The sequence below is a fragment of the Staurois parvus genome, unplaced genomic scaffold, assembly GCF_062004578.1.
Source record: "Staurois parvus isolate SC_StPar_1 unplaced genomic scaffold, SC_StPar_1.0 ptg000898l, whole genome shotgun sequence".
Taxonomy (NCBI): domain Eukaryota; kingdom Metazoa; phylum Chordata; class Amphibia; order Anura; family Ranidae; genus Staurois; species Staurois parvus.
The window spans coordinates 322,549-344,224 of record NW_028318694.1 but is presented as its reverse complement, the minus strand read 5'-3'; the positions used below and the strand labels follow the sequence as shown (position 1 = coordinate 344,224).

Sequence of the window (21,676 nt, the reverse complement as noted above, 5' to 3'; positions counted from 1 at the left end):
CTGACCATAAGTGCCCAACAGTGCTGCTAATCAGTTCTCAACAGTGCTGCCAATCTGTGCCCGTCAGTGCAGCCAGTCATTGCTGCAGGCTGCAGTCAGTGCCTTTCAGTGCTACCTATCAGTGCCCATCAGTGCTGCATATCAGTGCATCATCAGAACCTCCTCATTAACGCCCACCAGTGCTGCTTCATCAGTGCTGCCCCATCAGTGCAGCCTATCAGTACCCATCACTGCCGCCTATCAGTGCCCATTAGTGCTGCATATCAGTGCAGCATCATCAGTACCTCCTCATCAATGCCCACCAGTGCTGCCTATCAGTGCCACCTCATCAATGCCCATCAGTGAAGCAGAAAAATTACCTGTTTGCAAAATGTTATAATAGAAACAAAGAAAACTTTTTTTCTTCAAAATGTTTGCTTTTTTTCATTTGGAGGCCACTGACATTTTTTTCCCTACTCATCTTTTCTGACTGTTTTTCACTAGTTTTGCATTTGGCTAGGGTCAGTGTCACTACTGGCAGCATGAGGCGATACCTGGACTCTACAGAGGTTGCACAGGCAGTCCACCTCCTCCAGGATGACACATCAATATGCGCCATTGCCAGAAGGTTTCCTGTGTCTCCCAGCACAGTCTCAAGAGCATGGAGGAGATTCCAGGAGACAGGCAGATACACTAGGAGATCAGGACAGGGCTGTAGAAGGTCCTTAACCCATCAGCAGGACCGATATCTGCTCCTTTATGCAAGGAGGAACAGGATGAGCACTGCCAGAGCCCTACAGAATCACCTCCAGCAAACCACTGGTGTGAATGTCTCTGATGAAATATTCATTAACAGACTTCATGAGGGTGGCCTGAGGGCCCGACGTCCTCTAGTGGGCCCTGTGCTCACTGCCCAGCACCATAGAGCTTGATTGGCATTTGCTATTGAACACCATAATTGGCAGGTCCACCACTGGTGCCCTGTGCTTTTCACAGATGAGAGCAGGTTCACCGTGAGTACATGTGACAGACATGAAAGGGTCTGGAGAAGCCGTGGAGAATGTTATGCTGCCTGTAACATCGTTCAGCATGACCGTTTTGGTGGTGGGTCAGTGATGGTCTGGGGAGGCATATTTATGGAGGGACGCACACACCTCTACAGGCTAGACAATGACATCCTGACTGCCATTAGGTATCGGGATGAAATCCTTGGACCCATTGTCAGACCCTACACTGGTGCAGTGGGTCCTGGGTTCCTCCTGGTGCAGGACAATGCCCAGCCTCATGTTGCGAGAGTATGCAGGCAGTTCCTGGAGGATGAAGGAATTGATACCATTGAATGGCCCCCACGCTCGCCTGACCTAAATCCAATAGAACACCTCTGGGATATCATGTTTCAGTCCATCCGACTCCACCAGGTTGTACCTCAGACTGTCCAGGAGCTGTGATACCTTGGTCCAGATCTGGGAGGAAATACCCCAGGACACCATCTGTCGTCTCATTAGGAGCATGCCCCAACATTGTCAGGCATCCATACAAGCATGTGGGGGCCATACAAACTACTATCATTTTGAGTTGCTGCAATGAAAGTTCAGCAAAATGGACTAGCCTGCTGCATCATTTTTTCACTTTGATTTTTGGGGTGTCTTTGAATTCACTCCTCTGTAGGTTGATAACTTTCATTTCCATCAAACAATGGGGCACATTACCCAGTACATATCAGTATACATATCCAGCATGGTAAGTTTCCCCCCTGAGATCTGATGTTTTACATTTTCTGAGCAGTGTACAAAGCTCACGTCATGTTTCATTAGGTTTAGTCTAACAGGGAGTACAGTTTTATGACTGAACTCCAGCAGCATGGTCCATACAGCACGTAACACACGCTCAAACAAGCCGCGCACTGCACGCTGCGTGACGTACAACGCTTTGCCCTTTCTGTTTCCAGCTAGAGCTAGTTCCGCCCGCGTATTCCACCAATCAGTGCACGGATCGCGGAAACATGGCGGCGCAGTAGTTTGAAGCCGAGTTAAAGTCTCTGTCTTGGGCAGTGTTACCGTTTTACCGGCAAGCTGCGTTTCCGGGGGGAGGGGTATGGCGAGCCGGAGGAGACAGGTCGCCGAGAAGGCTCGGCGGACGTGCGAGGAGGAGAAAGAGAGAAGAGAGCCGGGCAGCTCTAACCGGGAGAACCCGGGCAGAAGCAAGAAACTGAGCCGGGGCCGTAAAGCTGCCTGCCTGTCCAGCCCGGCCTCCACCCCTGTAGCCTCCAGGAGTGAGAAGGAGGAGGGTATGGCGGCCTGTGGGCATACTGTGTACAGAGGGGGGTGCAGGCTCAGCTGGGACTGTGAGGCCTACACACAGCACCCCGCTCATTAGTGATGTGTCTGGAGACTGATTGACAACACACAGGAGATACTCCCCTCTTTCTTGCTGATGGGGATGCTATGGGCGTCATTGCCAGCGATGGAGCGACACACAGACCAGTATAATGATCCCGTAGCCAAAGACAACTCTTCACCGACAGGAGCGCTATACTGGACGAAGGAATGTTCATTTCTGTGCCGCTCCATCACTGGTGATGGTGATCTGAAGCTTTTGCAGCGGCATGAGAACCTGGAGAGTTGTCACCGGAGACGTGGTCACTAGTGATGAGCTCAGGTGTGGTCAGATCTCAGTCCAAACCTGGCAGAAAGCCGCCACCTGTACTGGGCCAATCGTAAGCAGCATAGGCATCCCTCGCCTCAGCACCACTACTTCTTGTATATGCACGGCTGCAGTGCAGGGAATGCACGGCTGCAGATGATTGGCACAGTGCAGTGACAGTTTACTGTTGCTTTCCAACTGGGATTTGAACATGCCTGAGCTCTTCATTATTCATCACCAGTTTGTTGAGGACTAAGGCTGACCCGTCTAGTGAGGGAGCCACTCCATAGCAACAGGTATGCAGTCACATAGGGATCCTGTTGCTGGTGAGTTTTTCGCAGTGACAGGCTCACTCCTGTGACATGGCTCTTAGGCTGCATTCACACTACGAGGCCAGAATCACTACCATCCTGCCCACAATTCTAAGTTGTGCAAAATCGCATCATGTGTGTTTGGATGCCATGCATTTCTAATGGCACCTCACAGTGCAATTTAGCAGTTTAGAAAGGTTCTGGAGTTTCTTTTGGGTTACGCACTGCATTTTGGCACGATTCTGTTGCTGCAAAATCGCACCACATTGAGGTGCCTTTAGAAATGAATGGCACCCAAACATTGTGGTGTGTTGTGCCACTTTTGCAGTGCAGTTTGGAATCTAGGGCAGAATCTCTGTGATTTAACCACTTGCCTACCGGGCATTTATACCTCCTTCCTTACCAGGCCAATTTTCAGCTTTCAGCGCTGTTGCACTTTGAATAACAATTGTGCGGTCATGCAACATTGTACTCCTATGATATTTTTATCATTTTTTTTCTCACAAATAGAGCTTTCTTTCGGTTGTATTTACTTGCCTCTGGGTGTTTTATTTTTTGTGCTATAAACAAAAAAAGAGCAAAAAAAAAAAAAAAGTTTTTGTTTCTATTATAAAATTTTGCAAACAGGTAATTTTTCCCCTTCACTAATGTGTGTTTATGAGGCGCCACGGATAGGCGGGACTGATGAGCACTGACTGCTGGGCACTTGTGGGCGGAACTGGTGTGTGGCACTGCTGGGCACCGATCATCTGGGCATTGATCATCAGTGTCCGGATGATTGGTGCCGGTCCCTGCTCTGACAACTGCCGGTTCTTGGCAGTACTTTCCTCACACCCTGACAGCATTTCCCGGTGATCAGCGTGTCATTGGACATGGCTGATCACGTGGTAAAAGGCCGCTGTGATTGGCCTTTTACCACATCATGTGATCAGCTGTGTCCGTAGGACACAGCGATCACGGAGATCGCCAGGGGCGCGCAGGAGAGTGTATATGACGGCCTCCCAGAACTGGACGGCCGCAGTGCAGCCATCATTCGACTACCTGCAGTCGGCAACTAGTTCAAGTGCAAATGCAGCCAAAGGACCATGTCACAGGAGCTAGCCTGTCACTGGAAACAGGATCTGTAAGGGGCTGCATACTTGTTGCAATGAAGTCACTCCTTTACTAGCTGGGTCAGCGAGATGACACTCCCTCACTAGCAGGGGAATTCACCAAAGTATAGGCTCGGTAAGGGAACGATTCCACAGAGTTAAGTGGAAGCCTCTCATCGGTCATTCATCCTTGTCACATACATGGTGCTTAAAGCTGTATCAAACTTTCCCTATGCAAAAAATAAAATATTCTCCCTGCAAAGTAAAATCATAATGTGCTTGAATGCATCACATACTAGCACATTATGAGAGACTTGCCTTAAAACGAAGCCCTCCAGTGGCATGATGTCACCATTGACAGGGCTTCCATCTTCACTTCCGGGTTAGTATTCTCCGGCCATGTGAATGGCCGAGCCCTGATAACATCACTCCTGTACATGCGCAAAGGATTCACGGCCAATGCACAGAGCTCTGAAGAGATGGCATGAGTATGCTGTCCCTTCAGAGTGCATGCGGCAATGATGTCACTGGTTGCTGCTCAGTGGAATATCTCTGAAACTGCACGTTTAGGAGATATTTATTTTACCTACAGGTAGGCTTTATTATAAGCTTACCAGTAGGTAAAACTATCATAAGAGTTTACTGCCACTTTAAAGCCTAAGTTTTATCTAAAAACAGAAACCTCAGCACAAGGGAAATATTTTATAGTCAGTAGGATGTGTCGCTTGTGCTGATTCTTTTTCTGGTTGTAGAAATCTTCATACATTCATGTCCCCCACTCTCGCTGTTATAATCTTTTGTGGGAGTAATAGAAGCTGTCAAATTTTCTCATCAAGAGAGCCTGACTGTTCCTGCACTTTCTGCATCAGCTGCTCCATTCATAAAAGCTATACTACAGCTTCTATGAATGAAACAAAATCTATGAATGGTGGACGGTCAGATGATTGATATCTTTGCTTCCTCCATTGATAGAGCCAGTTTGATTTACAGAAGCTGTAGTACGGCTTCTATGAATGGAGCAGCAAGGAGGGCATAGTTGGGCTGTCCTGATGAAAGCCAGTAGTTGTTTTAACTGGAAGATTGAGGAGGGGGTGAGGTATGAAAGAGGATTTCTACTAAAAGAAGATGAATCATCACAAGGGACACATTCTACTGACTATAAATTATATCCCTTGTGCTGAGTTTTATTTTAGCTACACTTAGGTTTTAAAGTAGACCTATTGGGCAAATTCATTTTGGATAGAGCAAGGGAGGGCTATATCCCGTCAGTTTATATTTTGCCATCTGTGGCCCATTGGGGCGATTCACCTTCACTTCCTGTCCCATAGCCAAGCAGGAAGTGAGATGAAATCCTTGCAAATTAAGGGAATTCTTTGGGGACCCCCAGGTCACCAGAACTGGTGCCCCCGTTTGAAAAAGTCCACTTTATTACTTTTCTACAAACAACCCAAGTAGCTCCCAGTTGTCCTCCTTTGGAACCTGATCTCTTTGCCTCTTTCCTCAGTTGTCCCTTTTTTTAGCCCAAAGGAAAAAAACTCTATAAATAAAAACTCAGTTATATCAAAAGATCGGAGGTGTGATCGCTAAGTGCAGTCATGAGCCACATTTGGTAATGGGAAGGGGTAGAGATGTGTACCTTTTTAGAGTTGCCATATCTTGTGGAAGAAAATAGCAATTGACAAGGTTGTCCAACCCATTAATGGTTATTTCACCCCTGAGATTCATTGATAGTGGTGCATAACACAAGCAAACAAGTTGCCTCTAGTGATGGATATCCTCTACCTGGATCAGTGCTGTTTACTGTACAAAAAATAGCTTCACTGATGGCGGATAGTACACACAACACTCTTCCAGCGCTGTGACTGAGCGTTCTTGTTTTCATACAGCAAAGGACCCGCTGTGTGTAGTGTCTGGCATCAGTAAAGGTATGATTGACGTCATCATTTGAGATGCCTTATTTAATTTGTGGTGTTTCCCCAATTTTTTTTTTCTTCCCCCTTGTTCAGCTTTAAGTCAGAAGGTCAACATGTGACTGCAAGGTAACTAGTGTTTTCAGGTCGTCGGCAGTGGCAGTTCAGTTTGTTCTTTCTTGACGTGGGTCTTTTGTCTTCCAGCTAACAAAAATAAACAACATGGTGAAACATTTTCAGCATTATGAAAAAGTCATCATACCTGTCCCACTACCCATGCCACCATTTGTCTTTGTACTGAATTGATATTTAAATACAATAAAAAATGTAGCGCTACTCCTTTAGGTACATACACACACACATATATATAATACATTAATTAGTGATGTGTAAACTCAAAATTAAATCAAAGAAAAAATTTGTGATAGTGATATCAATTAAAATTAATTGGTGCCCATTACTCATTAGATCTACAAAGTTAAATCAGGTGACTTAAAACCTGTGAAAAAAACATTTTCATATATATATATATATATATATAATTCTGTGAATATAAAACCACACGTGCCTCTCGTGTAGTGAAAAAAACAGAATATAACAGTAAATAGAACAGTGCTCTCAAAGTCCAATGAATGCTGATAGTGACCAAAGAACAAAAAAACACTCGTGCTTCCAATAACTACTGATGGTGACCATAGATGCTGCAACTTGCCTGGAGAGGAGCCATTGGTGGAGTACTAATTTCTGAGAGATTTGGGTGCGACAAGGAGCAACATTTGGAGTGATAGTTATCTTGGAGGATCCGTGAGGGGATCCACTAAAACGCTTTGATCCGCAAGGGTCGAAGTGATGAGGTGAGAGGCTTATCCAGATGGTGGTCAGATTGTCATATTCACATGCACCCAAATATCTACACGAGTTCCTGTTAATCTATGGTCACCATCAGTAGTTATTGGAAGCACGAGTGTTTTTTTGTTCTTTGGTCACTATCAGCATTCATTGGACTTTGAGAGCACTGTTCTATTTACTGTTATATTGGGGTTTTTTCACTACACGAGAGGCACGTGTGGTTTTATATTCACAGAATTATATATATATATATATATATATATATGAAAATGTTTTTTCACATGTTTTAAGTCACCTGATTTAACTTTGTAGATCTAATGAGTAATGGGCACCAATTAATTTTAATTGATATCACATACATTTTTTCTTTGATTTAATTTGATGTAATTTTGAGTTTACACATCACTAATTAATGTATTATATATGTGTGTGTATGTACCTAAAGGAGTAGCGCTACATTTTTTATTGTATTTCTTTATCACAATCACTGGTATATGATTTAATATTAGCAGCTTCTCCTGGTGTTTTTTATATAGTTGAAACACTTGGGAGCGCAGGAGGTTCACACCACTATTGACTCAATTGATATTGCTGTTGACAAAGCTTGCAGCACTCCTAGTTGTGTTGGATTTCTGACCTCTGCTGCACTCCATTCTTTCCACTGGCCTGCATTCCACCATTGTGTTGCAGTGACAAGGGGTTACTGGGAGGAACCACAAAGCACAGATTGGTACCAGGCTTCTGATGTTCCTGGATGTGTTAGATGCTAAAAATTCTTCAGGCAGTGGTATCTCTCAGAGAAGAATGGTGGGACATATAGAAGGACTATTATGATATTAAAAGGCTTGATTTCCATACAACTTTTTTTTTTTCCAATGTGTCCTGGTGACGAGATATTTTTAAAGCAACGCTTTGCCCATGCAGGTCTGCCCCTTCCCCTCAGCAGCATATACTCGTCTTTCCTTCACTCCTCCACCAATCCATTTGGCACATTAGTACTTCTGAGTAATGAGGAGCATGTGATGTACTCAGTGACAGTGCTGTTACATGGCGAGAGACCACATCGCTGCATAAGCTTTCACTAGAGTGATGTGGTGCTTATGCAGGGTTGCTTCTCATGCTCCTGCCATCTATGGGGTTATTAATTTGAACATGTTGCTTTGCCCTGCAATTTTGTGTTTGTTTTCCTGCACCCATTTTATATATTTTTTTTTATTTGTGAATCCTTCAGAACAGAACAAGAAGACGCCACGATTGCGGTCTAGGTGCAAACCATGGGACATTAATTCTCCTTCCAGAGATACAGAGCAACATCATGAAATATTTTGGGATCCCAATTCACCGACTTGTTTTAAATTGGGTATTGCTATGTTAATAATTTTTCTTTGATTAGTTCGGTAACTGTTTCAAAGAATGACCTACTTATTTTGGCAACACTGCTGTGCATAGAGTTTGTAAATATTCAGTAAATTACTAAAGCCTGTTCATGCCGCGTTCAGTTTAATTCATTGCATAATGGATTTGGCCTTATACGCCAGTTCAGAAAAAGTAATCATTGCAACATGAGCATTGGGTGGATAGATGTTGATTCCATGGCCTTGTGCGCACTGGACATTTTTACAACTGCTCCTATGGATATCAGGCGTTTTTTTTTTTTTTTTTTTTCTCTTCTAAACTCCCCTGCATGTTAGCCTATGTGTCCATGCACACATAGGCTTTTAGTAGCATTTAGTGCCAGAGAGTTTAGAGACTGGAAAAAAAAACTCACTGCCAAAGCTCCCAGGAGCAGCATGTTAACTTAGGCATGTTTAGCACATGAGCGTTAATGCATTTCAAAGGCCAGAATTATTTTTTTTTTATTCTGGCCAATTAAATCATTTAATGCTAAAGTGCTTGATTCATGTAAACGCACCTAAACACTTGTAAAAGTGTTACACTTTTACAAACCAAGTTTTTTTTTTTTTTTGCAAAAATGCTGCTGACTTCTAGGAGAGTTAAAAAAAACAATGCTTGGTTATTGTCCTTTTTCAAGGGAGTGGACATTGAGGGGCATTCAGTCAAGTAATAAGAACTTATTTCTGGTGATATGACCCCTTTAACATGGTCTACACCTAATTCATGAAAGTTGTGTGTCAGCTTTGCTAACAGTACCAACGTATGGTTCCCACATTTCTTGCTACTTGCACTTTTAGAATATGTTGCTATCTACAACAGATTTTAAAAGAATTACGGATATGCAAACTGGCATTATTTAAGACCAACTGTAAGTGTTCAGGATTGGACATATGTGCTGTGTGCATTAATGACTGCTTCCTGCTCAGGGCTTGTGGAATGCTAGGACGCCAGTAGCCATCGGCTTCCTAGTTCACTCATCCATGGGCCTATTCAGTTGCTGGCATGGAGATTCCTGTGCTGATGGAAAGCAGTATGGTTGGCAGCTCTGCTCCTAGTCTGCTAATAGCCAGAAATTGAAGTTGCATGGGAGAGAGGGTATGTGTAGAAGAGATAGTGCTGTACAAACTTTGTCTGGAGGCAGTGGAGACAGCAGGGCATGGAGCTGGAGATACGTAGGAGCATAGCTCAGGGATGTGGATTTCTCTCTCATCTCCCTAGGTTCTTCTACAGGAAGTGTCTTGCATAGTATTGGGGAGACCGAGCACAGCAGCATATAATGCTGGCTGACATTATTGTCCAGGTATGGCCATAGCCATATTTGGGTAATTACATGAGCCAGAATTCCCACCCTTTGTTTATGTTCAGCGATTGGCTGGGGACTCTACCAGCCCGCAGCTGAAGGCTGGGAATAAAACACACTTCCTATGGGGGCCCACCTCCATGCTCATTCCTAAACCCTGCTGTCTGTGTCTGTAGACACAGACAGAAAGCTCACTTAGTACAGCCACATAAAATATGTGGTTTCTGGGGGTTTAGATCATAAACCTAAGCATAATTTGCATCCTTTACTCCCTCTTATCCCCAGTCTGGACAACTGGACTTGTCATTTACTGATGGTGTCCTTCTATATTTTTCCCAGACAATGGAAAGAAACAGACTTCAAGCAAATGTACTGTTGAGATTTCAGATATTGTTAAAAGAATTGCACCCAAGGTAACGCGGCGCATGTAATTTATAACCTCCAAACCATGCCTTAATATTGGTTGGAAAAAGCCAATAGGATATGTGTTTCTGTAGTAAAAATGTTTAAAGTACAGCTGTCATGAGACATGGGGACTTTTGTTGTTGGGCTGTGTCTAACTTTAATAGGACAGAGCCTCTGACCTGTGACAATGCAAAGCATCATCAGGACATCCTGATAACTGGCATTTTGATAAATGACAAAAATCAGAAATGGCAGCCTATGTATTTCTTTCATTAAAGATTATTTTAAGGGCATATTCATATATTAATTTTGTTTTGACAAGTGAACTGTGGTGTGTTGCAGTGCCATTCATTTAGAATTAGTTTTTTGTTTTATGTTACATCATTGATTTTTGCCATTACTGCCAACTGTGGTAGTGCATACCAAAGCTTGAAGCTGATTTTCAGCAGCTAAATACACATAATACAGGGTGTCCCTAAAGTCTGGACACAGAGACAAAAATAACAATAAATGTCAATACATTTTTCAACATTTTATTTAATTGGAATAGTAATAACATCTTCAATGTGATTTCCACCATTTGTGATGCAAAATTCCATACGCTTTGCAATTGTCACATGAACCCAATGCAGTCATTACATATTTCCATAATTTTGAGCACATTTCTTCATGATGTGTTCCTTCAGGTGATTAATTTCTGTGATTTTTTTTTTTTTTTTTTTTTTTTTTTTTTAATTGCGTACACCTCATTTAGCAAACCCCAAAAAAGAAAAAAAAATGTTCACACATATTGATATTTCCTATGTGTCCAGACAGGGACACCCTGTAGAGTTGTTTTACCTTCCAAAGTACTTGTATTGCTGTCTTCTGTTCTTGTCTTGTCACACATCAATTCCAGCTTGCAGACCTAACTTTTTTTTCTGCTGGAGATAGAGCAGAACTATACCCACCTAAACAACATCACCTCCCTCTTCCACAAATGCTAACAATGTGTGTATGTATGGTGTGTGTGTGTATATACACACAAATATACATAGATAGATATCTCACAAACACACAGTGCTCAGTATAAATGAGTACACCCCTTTTGAAAAGTAAGATTTTAATCAATATCTCAATCAACACAAGAATCAGGATGAAATCCTTGGACCCATTGTCAGACTCTATGCTGGTGCAGTGGCTACTGGGTTCCTTCTGGTGCATGGCAATGCCCGGTCTCATGTGGCGAGAGTATGCAGCCAGTTCCTGGAGGATGAAAGAATTGATACCATTGAATGGCCCCCACGCTCATCTGACCTAAATCCAATAGTGCACCTCTGGGATATCATGTTTCAGTCCATCTGACACCACCGGGTTGCACCTCAAGACTGTCCAGGAGCTCAGTGATGCTCTAGTCCAGATCTGGTAGCTAATACCCCAGGACATCATCCGCATCTCATTAGGAGCATGCCCTGATGTCAGACATGCATACAAGTGTATGGGGGCCATTCAAACTACTGAGTACCATTTTGAGCTGCTGCAATGAAATTTCAGCAAAATGGACTCGCCTGCTGCATAATTTTTTCACTTTGATTTTCAGGATCTCTTTGAATTCAGTCCTCTGTAGGGTGATAATTTACATTTACATCAAACGATGGGGCATTCTCACGTTCCTAAAACATTACCCAGTCCATATCAGTATAGATATCCAGCATGATATTTTTCTGATGTGTTTTCAAAGTGTTCCTTTAATTTTTTTGAGCAGTGTATTTTTTTTTATTTTTTAATTGAATTTTGTATCACTTTTGGGTTTCCGGCCTAGTTTGGGCTCACTTCCTCCTGGAACTGCTACAGCACAGATATTCCAGGAGGCAGTGTGTTGGCCCCAATGTATGAATGCCAGCTCCCAAATTCCTGAAAGACACTGGTGGAGCATCTGTGCACGTACTGTTTTTTTTTTTGGTTTTTTTTTTTTGTTTTTGTTTTTTTTTTTGTTTTAAATGGCAGTGTGGAACAGGCAGGTGGAGGTAGATTGGCAGTGGTTTAGTTCTTCTTTAAGTACTAGGCTCTTCTTCCTGCTTCAGTAGGTTTTCAGGGACTGTGGATGAAATGTCCACAAAATAATATAAAAAATATCTCTTCCAGGAAAAAAAGGCCCCGGATTCTGATGCTTCCTACTTCGGTGTATGGATAGGAGATGATGCAATCCCCTGTACTCCAGTAGTAACCCGAACTAGAACTAAATTGCATAGGTAAGGCTTTCTTTTTCATTTTTTGTTTTGTTTTCCAGAAAAAGTAAAAACATGTCAGCAGTCACAGGTAGAAAAAGACAATACATATTTCAAAATACTTCTTGGTCCCTAAGTAAACACTAGTTTAAAAGGATCATGTGAGTATATTAATAACTGTCCCTACTGTGAAAACATTTTCTGAGAAATAACACCCAGAGTTTATAGGCGGTGCATTTGAGTAAGGTTTTAGAAATTGAGTTAGGAGAGTGTAATCAAGTATTTGACTATATTGAGTGTCTTGTAGGCCTAGGAGAGAGAATGCCTCCTTTCTTAAGAGATCCCACTGTCTCAACTTGGTGTATAGAGTCATTGGCCCCTTATTAAAATTATATGAATGGGACAGAGAACGCTTGGGAAGGCCAAAAGTATGTAATAGGGTAATGCATGGGTAAGTCTTATTTGCATGTTTATAAAAGTAGTTGAATCACTTTTGGATTTCCGGCCTCAATCAGGCCAAATGTCGTTGGTCCTCCAAAACATTTGGTCTTTGTGAGTAGTCGAGAAAAGGAAACGGTGGTGGTGTTGGTGTGTGCAATGCATGAGGTGGGTGGGTTGGCGACTCCAATGGAGGAGGTGAAAGTGACAGATAAACATTCTGTAGTGTTATTCCTAACACCACTAGTACAATGATCTGCCATTAGAGCCCCAAGAATTACATCCAGATGTAAGGAACACATAACATTCTGCATACAATACAGCTCTTGTGGCCAGTTACTAATCCCAAACACAAGTGATTCTGAAGGTTCTGCCTGCAGGGTAGTGTCAAAAATGTTAGATCCACAGTTAACGTTATAGAAGTCTTCCAGTAAACTTTAGAAATAGCTATGCTCCACTGTTTGTCCTTTTAAAGGATAAGTATGGTCAAAGCTATTTTAGCCCACTGTGGGTTAAAAATGGGTCACAGGAGTGCAGAACGAACTGCTTCAGCTGAAGTCACAGCGCTAGTCCAGGCTCTGGAAAGTTCCTGACAATATGGTCGGGATCTGCCAAAATGCTTGACTGGCAGCTGGCTCAGCCTCCCGGCTGTTCTGCTGGGAGACTGAGCAAGCCACTCCCTCCCCAGCTTGGCGCTCCAGTGAGCGCTTAAGGGCCAGAGCAGAGAGGCGGTGACTGACAGACACTGCTGTCTCCTCAGTGGAGGGGAGAACTGTGCAATCAGCTGTGTTTGATTGCACAGTTCTCTGGAGAGCCGGCAGGGGACACATGCAGCATCAGATCTATGGTAAGTATACTTTTTTTTTTTTAACCCTGTACTTCTGTTTTTATTGGTATGGACAGCCTCATTTACTAGTCTGGAGGTGACATTGGGCAGCATCGAAGAGTTCCCGTATTTGTGCATTTTAACCTAGATATACTTCTTCTGGTTTGTGGCAGATTTATTATGTGTGACCATATTCATTTTAACCAAAGAACTGGATTTGTGAGCTTATTTTTCCCATTTTTGATTTTACTGTTACAGATCTAGAATTCTGAAAACAGAAGAACAGCTCATGGAATTGGCAAAGCAGTTAGACAGGAATTTGGTTGAACATAAAGTCCAGAATGATGATTCCTTGATAGAAAACGGAAAGAAAGTTGTTACTGACGGTTGTGCTAAGGAGGATGATGATGACTTGTCCTTGGAGTACATCCCTGCAGAAGATGAAGTATCTCTAGCATTGAAATCTGTTAGCCAAAGCTCAGGAGTAGCAGTAGTAACGAGCAGTCAGAAGTCTGTGGACCAGGAGGCTGAAGAAGCACTTAATGCTCTATTTGATTGTTCTACACAGAAATTCAGTGGACGGTTAAGCCAAACTTTGTCACATGTTTCCACAAGCAGTATTCAAGAGTGTATTTCGGACACAGGGAAAAATCACCTACTGGTAGAATGTACAGTTCCACCTGAAAGCAGTAAAAGTTCGGATAATTTTCCTTTCATTTCAAAAGTACATTCAGATATGCTGCAGTGCGAAAAAAAATCTAAGCAAGCTATGCCTATTGGAAAGGAACCCGTTCAGTCCTTGGATATGGCTCATTCAGCATCAAATAGCCAGGATGACTTTGAAGATGACTGGGGAGAAGACATTCTTGAAGACGATTCTTTTGCTATGCAGATTACTCAAAATCCTGACTTGATTGCTACTCCAAAAAGTAACTTATGTTCGAAAACACCAAAAGGTGCTAATTTAGATACTGTAAGAGGGAAAGAAGGTTCTGTCTGCACAGCTAAGGTCATTACCTCTAATAAGCCAAATAATTTTAAATTTGTACCCCGGAAGGTAAATGAAGATGGGGGGAGTAAAATGAAAACCCCTGACCTAAAGAGAACTGAAACTTCAAATGTGAGGAGAATAGAAGACAGTACAAGAGACAGAGCAATTACTAGTGCTCATCTTATAGGGTCATTGGAGGCACAGGTTACAAAACAAAACACCTCTGCCCCAAAATCTTCTACAAATCCTTCCTCTAACTTTGGAGTATCCAAAACGTACACCTTTTCATCAAAGCCCTTAAACTCTAGAAAAGAAAAGGATGAACTAACCAAAACGGGTATCCAAGCTGTACAAAACACCCATGCTGGCTCTAAAAACAAGGACTCTGTTTATGCTGATGAATGGGATGATCCTAAGTTTTCTGATGAAGTCTTAGATATGTTCTGTGAATCTGACAGTCTGTGGGAAGATCAGGACAATGATGATGACCTATTGTATCAAGTCTGTGATGATATGGAAAGGTTAACTCAGGTTCAAGCATCTGAGGGAAATCACGTTTTCACCAAGAGTGTTGTCACAAATAATAAAGCTGAAACCCATGTTACCACAAACTATTCTTATGCTTCAAATAAATCCAGTGGGTGTGCGTTAAGTTCTAATAAAATAACTGCCAAAGGTGTTTCTCCTGCATCTGTGAGTGGAAACTGCTCAAATTCCCTTCAAAACAGCTCCATGCAAAGGACAAACCAGGCTTCTGTGACATTCAACCGGTCAAACTCTATGCCTTCTGCGACAGAGTCTAAAAAGTATGAGCCTCAATCACAAAGTGTAAAGAATCCACAATCCACCACAAACAATGCAAGAACTTCTCAAGCACCCGCAAAGTACTCTTTTACAAGAACTAAGCCTTCTCAAGCACTGTCTGCCCACACGAATAACTCTCTTCCTGGAAACGAGAGCAGTTCTAAAGTGACTCAGAGTTATGGTGATAGTAATAAAAGAAATCCCTGTTTGCAATCACAAGTGCTTTCTGGTCAGCAGTTGGCATTAAAACGGCACCTTTCTGAATCGACTATACAACCATCAAAAGGTATGTGAATTACTGGTAGGGCTCATGCACTCTTTTCAGTTAGGCCCAGATCAAGAGGCTCTGGCTTTTAGGTGTGAGTGAAAGGTACAGGCGCACTATCCAGCCCTGGTGGTAGCAGCCTTTTAAACCTTTATTAGAGGTTGACAGCTGCTGCGGCTAGATGGGGCTGGATGGTGCACCAAGCAGTACTGAAGTTTAGTGTGGTATGTGCCCAGAGCCAAATGCTCAGAATACAGGATGCTTGCATTCCATGCATTCGTCCACTTAGTGCCTCGTTCAGCCGTAGCAACTGTCAGCCTCTTATAGAGTGTGACACTGCAGACAGCAGGGCTGGATTGTGCGTCTGTACCTTCTGCCCACTCCTAAACTCTGCAGCCTCATGTATTGGGGGGCTACATGCCCAGTGTGCAGAAGGCCTTACAGCAATTCTTTAAAGGATAAGTTCACCTTTTAACCAAAAATAATAAATTCACATTTTTTTTGCAGGTAAAAAGAAATGTGCATTTATTAATTTTGGTTGCAAGAGCCCATAAACCATTGCACCAGCGATCAGCATTTCGCTTGCGCCATGCAGTTCTCCTGCAGATCTCTCACTATTCTTTACTTGCCCACATGGGATGTACTATTAAGCAGATATACTGACAGGAAGAATCCGTGAACTACCACGGCGCTCCACAGCACGTGGCAATTCGTTGAGAGCTACAAGTCAACAGCTTCTATGATTGACAGGGCTTGTAGTAGTACATAAATTCATAGAACTCTGTGAATGAATGACGCGGCCGTATGGGCCTTTACTGCTGTCATGGGGAGGGGGGGCAGTGATCGGGCAGCCATTGTAGCATTGGGAGCATGTTACAGGTTCCACCATAAAAATGGGTGGAACCTGTAACATGTTCCCAAAGGTGAACTTATCCTTTTAAGGACTGCTGCGAAGTCCAAGCTGGAGTAGCAGTCTGCTGTATAGAGACTTGGTGTGTTCCCCACTTGTATTGTTGCTACTGTATAAGTCAGATTGTTCAGTCTTGTCTCTTCACCCTTTCCTCCATCTCAGATTTTGACTTCTCAATGTTTTTAAAGCAGGGAATTGATGGTTATTTATACACTGATCAAAAAAATTAAAGGAACACTTTGAAAACATATCAGATTTCAATGGGAAAAAATATCATGCTGGATATCTACACTGATATCGACTGGGTAATGTGTTAGGAACGCAAGGATGCTCCATTGTTTGATGGAAATGAAAATTATCAACCTACAGAGCACTGAATTCAAAGACACCCTGAACATCAAAGTGAAAAAATGTTGCAGCAGGCTAGTTCATTTTGCTGAAATTTCATTGCAGCAACTTGGTAATTTGTATGGCCCCCACATTCGTACATGCATGCTTGACCATGTCGGGGCATGCTCCTAATGAGATGACGGATGGTGTCCTGGGGTATTTCCTCCCAGATCTGGACTAGAGCATCACTGAGCTCCTGGACAGTCTGAGGTGTAACCTGACGGCGTCAGTAGGACTGAAACATAATATCCCAGAGGCATTGTATTGGGTTTAGGTCAGGTGAGCGTGGGGGACATTCAATGGTATCAATCCCTTCATCCTCCAGGAACTGCCTCCATACTCGCGCCACATGAGGCCGGGCATTGTTGTGCACCAGAAGGAACCCAGGAGCCACTGCACCAGCGTAGGGTCTGACAATGGGTCCAAGGATTTCATCCTGATACCTAATGGCAGTCAGGGTGTCATTGTCTAGCCTGTAGAGGTCTGTGCGTCCCTCCACGGATATGCCTCCCCAGACCATCACTGACCCACCACCAGAATGATCATGCTGAATAATGCTTCTCTAGACCCTTTCACGTCTGTCACTTGTGCTCAGAGTGAACCTGAGTCCAGGTATCGCCTCATGCTACCAATAGTGACACTGACCCTACCCAAATGCAAAACTAGTAAAAAAAACAGGCAGAAAATGTCAGTGACCTCCACCTGTACAACCTTTCCTGTTTTGGGGGTCTTCTCATTGTTGCCAATCTAGTGTGCCTGTTGTTAAGTAAATTAACACCAAAGCAGTTGAATCTAATTAACAACCCCCTCTGCTACTGAACTGACCAGATCAATATACCAGGAGTTTAATTGACTTGATGCTATACTCTGATTGAAAAGTGTTCCTTTCATTTTTTTGAGCAGGGTATTTTGCTCAAACAGCAGACTGAGGTGGATTTGACATTATATTCTGACAGCGTGTCCTGCTGCTATCCTAATGCACTGATCAGCAGCTGCAGCCGCTAATCGAGAGAGGTTTTCCTTCGACAAAAGTCGGTCAAACGATCAACTTCTGTCAATCACGGATAGCCAAACACTGATAGAAATGTAGGTGGTTCCTGCTGAACTGGTCAAATTTTGATCCATGTATGGGCCAGCTCAAGTCTAACACAATAGTGTAATTATCCCTTGTTGCCTGAATTCTATAGTGGAGTGATTATTTTCTGGTTTGTATGGGACATAGCCATGATTCTAGTAAGGAGCAAAAGAAGCAGATCTGTAAGTGGTCGGTATAATGTAACCTTTTGTTCTCCTTACAGTGAACCGGTCCTATTCTGATTCTTTTTATAGCCTGTTTTTTTTTTTTTCTTCTACAAATTCTTACCATCCCTTGCTTTCTTGATGTCACATTTGCCCTTCAGAGCCTCAAGTAGGAAGTCCATGTATTGAGATGTAGCAGTTTGTGATACACGATTCACCTGTATGTTTCCCACCAGGTGAAATCAAATCATTTTTCTTTTGTATATTGAATATTCTTGCTAATTAAGCATTTAAATATAACCCTTAATTTGGGGGGAAATGGTTATAATTGTCCTAAAGTCACTTTTAAAATGTTATTAATAAGATTTCCATTAACTTCTGTGATTTTTTTTTTTTTTTTTTTTTTTTTTCCCCCCAGCTGTCCCATCTACAAATTTCTTTAATGCATATTTGCAATGGACCTTAATTTGTAGTCAGGATTTCTCTGTTACTGTAATTGGCTTAATACCCCCCTCCCAGCACTGTGCATAGTGGCTGAGATCATGTGAAATTTAGTTTGAGATGAAGTATGGTTTCCCTGTCATCTACTTATTTGTTTTTATCCTGTGAAGATCCTAGTGCCACCAAAATTAAATAAACTGACTTCTAAAGTTAAAATGGAAGGCATGTCAAAACCTAACTAAACTTAAATCTATTCCCACCCCCATTCTAAGCCTATTCTATCTACCCTGCAAAAAGGAAAGATACCTATACTTTATTCTGAAATTGTTCTGGTTCAGTCACATCTCTCCAGTGCTGGCTTCAGTGAAGAGGAGAGACCGCTGACAACGGCTGCAGAGCCGGGTTGATGGCATCATCCATAGGTTTACTACGGGTTCATTCATGTCGGGTGTCCCTCCACTACACTGAAGCCGGCGCTGGGACCTGATCATGTCACCAGAGCGACTTCAGATCAAGTAAGCACAGTCACCTTTTCTTTTACAGGGTAGATAAAATAGGCTTAGAATTGGGGTGGGAGTAAATATAAGCTTAGTAAGGTTTTGGCTTGCCTTCCACTTTAAATGGTAACTTTTTTTGTTAACTTATTTAGTTGCTACATCCTTCTTTTTTTTTTTTTTTTTTTTTTTAAGTTTTTAGTTCTAAAAATGTTTCTAGTTAAAGTGTTACTTAGCCCAGGACTCTGCATTCGCTATATCTGGTTTCCCACAGTACACAGAACATGGAAATGCAATTATTTTAGTAAATATACACTGCTAAATGCCTTTTCTCATCATCAGTCTTGTGACTTCGATCAGTGTCCAGCAGAGCACTGGTTAAAGCTTGTAGAAGGAGTTTTCATTCTCCCCTGACTATCCTTTGAGGCTGCAGGACCCCTGCCCTCTGTCTGGACAGTGCTGATTGGCATGTACTGATCACATGCACCCTCCCAAGAAAAAAAAAAAAACACTCTAATAATACACACCAAACTGAGCATGTGCCACTTTCCCCCAAGGCTGTGTTCTGTCAGCAGATGGATTACAGACTTTGGAAGAAGGGGTCGGATCAGAGAAGACAGGATCAAGCAGCCTTTTTACACAATGCAGAGGATTAACCCCTTAGGTTCCACAACGAGTATAACAAGCATGCTTTACTGCATATACAGACTGATTTTACTGTTGTGGGTTTAGTAACACTTTAAATCTGAAGCCAGCTCAGTTTTTCTAAAACTGACAAAATAAAGATTATGGAGGATTTTCCTTTATGGGAGTGTAATGTACTCAGTTGGTGTAGAGAATTTGCCTAGAAATGTAATTTCATCTCATATAATTGGCTCAGTGCTATCCCTAGATGTAGGTTTTTTTTGTTTTTTATTACAATGCTGATACCGGTCATGTGACTACAGTATAACACAAAGACAATCCCATGTAGGCAGTAAGAGTTTCAATGTGTGAAATTCAAAAGAAATGGCAGTAGGTAGGACTCTGCAATGATGATTGCTGAAAGGTGTGCAAAGTACTGCTCACTGCGAAGGGGGGGGCTGCACTTTGGAAGGTGAAGTTTGTTGGCTGTCTGAGCCAATCAGAGTTTACAGTGAATGTGTAAAAAACAAACTGATAGATATAAAATACAGCCAGCTAGGCCTACTTTTGGTAGCTGTCATTCTCTTCCGCTAAAGCTGTCCAGCACTTCCTGGTAGTGACTGTCTGCCTGCCTTTGTAGGTGAATGAGAAATACTGTAGGCATGACTAGATGAGTCCTTTTCACATCTATTAGTAGCTTTTGTTTTGTTTTATATTTCACGTTTTCAACCTATGGAGGACTTTAGTATTTATGCTGTGCATTCTTTTTCTGTTCTAGTTTTTGTCTCAGAAGATACAAGTAAGAAGTGCTCAATGGAAGAGATTGAGCGGAAAAAACAGGAAGCTTTGACTAGAAGAAAAATGAGAGAAAGAGGGTGTTCCAGTGACAATGCACCTACATAATGACCGAATAACATCCACTGTTAATCTTTCATAAAAACTAACTTTTTTTTGTTGGATGTTATAGTTTCTCTGTGAGAAAATACATAATTCACAGCAAACACTATATTGTTATAGTTTTTGTTTTATTATAAATGTTTACAATGTCAAACTTTTTTTGTATAAAATATCCTGTTATGATCAGGAATAAAAATCTGTGGATTTGTATTCATCATGCTTTCATAAAACACTGTATCGGAGTCTATTTCACTACACAACAAAGCTGAAAGTTGAAAATATTTATTCAAGTTTTTCTGAAAGCATTTTCATATGTGTTTTGTTGGTGTTACATTTGCTTAATAAATATGTTTGTAACTAATTCTTTGAATATCTGATAATACCACATATGATTTGGTAATCTTCCACATCCTGATATGGCAACCTGGCCTGTTTAAAGACTTAAGGATAAGTTCACCTTTGGAACATGTTACATGTTCCACCTCTTTTTAGGGTGCAACGTTCCAGTATCTGCAGCCTCTCCCCCCTCCTTGTGACAGCAGGCAGGGGATCTTCTACCTGCACCTACTGTTACAAATTGAAAATACTGCAGCCTTATGTTTCCTCTGAATTAATTCCTATAAGTACCATCAGCCGTTGCAGCTGATGGCTTGTAGTCCCCAATCAACTATGAGGGCGCTGGTGAGTGCTCTGGTAGTTCATTGATCTTCCTGTTGTCAGGCCTGTTCAAGGTATGGGCAGACAGTTATGCTGAGAGTATGCAGGAGCCTGAGATTGCACCTGCAATTGGCTGATTGCAGGTGCTATGCTCTGAAGACTCCTTTGGAAATAGAATAATAAATGCAAAAATGTACCGTACATCTATTATTTTTTTTTTTGCTGAAAAGGTAATTTATCCCCTATCTGGTCTTTTCACTGGTAAGTGTCACGTGCCTTCAGTTCATATGTATCCAGGGAGAATTTTCAGCAGCCATTCCCATCTTGTGTTACCAGCTCTCGGGGGTTCTCACTGTGTTAGAATGTTTGGCTCCTAAATGTGGTCGCTCTCCCTCCCCTTCTGCCTATTTGTGGGATGATGAGGTGTTGGAGGATCATCCTTTTAAATGTGTGGAACATAAGGAAGCTGGTGAGGATCAAGACTCTTTTGAAGAATCCTCTCTGGAAGAGGCTCAGGGTCCTGGACTGCCACAGGCACAATGGACCACAGTTCTCCTAAATTAAGACTGAGAACTAATTTATAGGAGCCACTTCCAGAATCTACTTTGTT

General features: G+C 42.3%; 1 protein-coding gene across 1 annotated transcript; it reads left to right on the top strand.

Moving 5' to 3' along the window:
- The first annotated feature begins 1,977 nt into the window (after positions 1–1,977).
- LOC149442234 (ewing's tumor-associated antigen 1-like) lies at positions 1,978–20,623 on the top strand. Its single transcript, XM_089656325.1, has 6 exons — positions 1,978–2,266; positions 8,015–8,143; positions 9,818–9,891; positions 12,008–12,114; positions 13,613–15,435; positions 20,291–20,623. Exons 1-6 carry the CDS (start codon positions 2,074–2,076, stop codon positions 20,413–20,415), a joined length of 2,451 nt encoding a protein of 816 aa, XP_089512451.1. The 5' UTR covers positions 1,978–2,073; the 3' UTR covers positions 20,416–20,623.
- Positions 20,624–21,676: the final 1,053 nt, after the last annotated feature.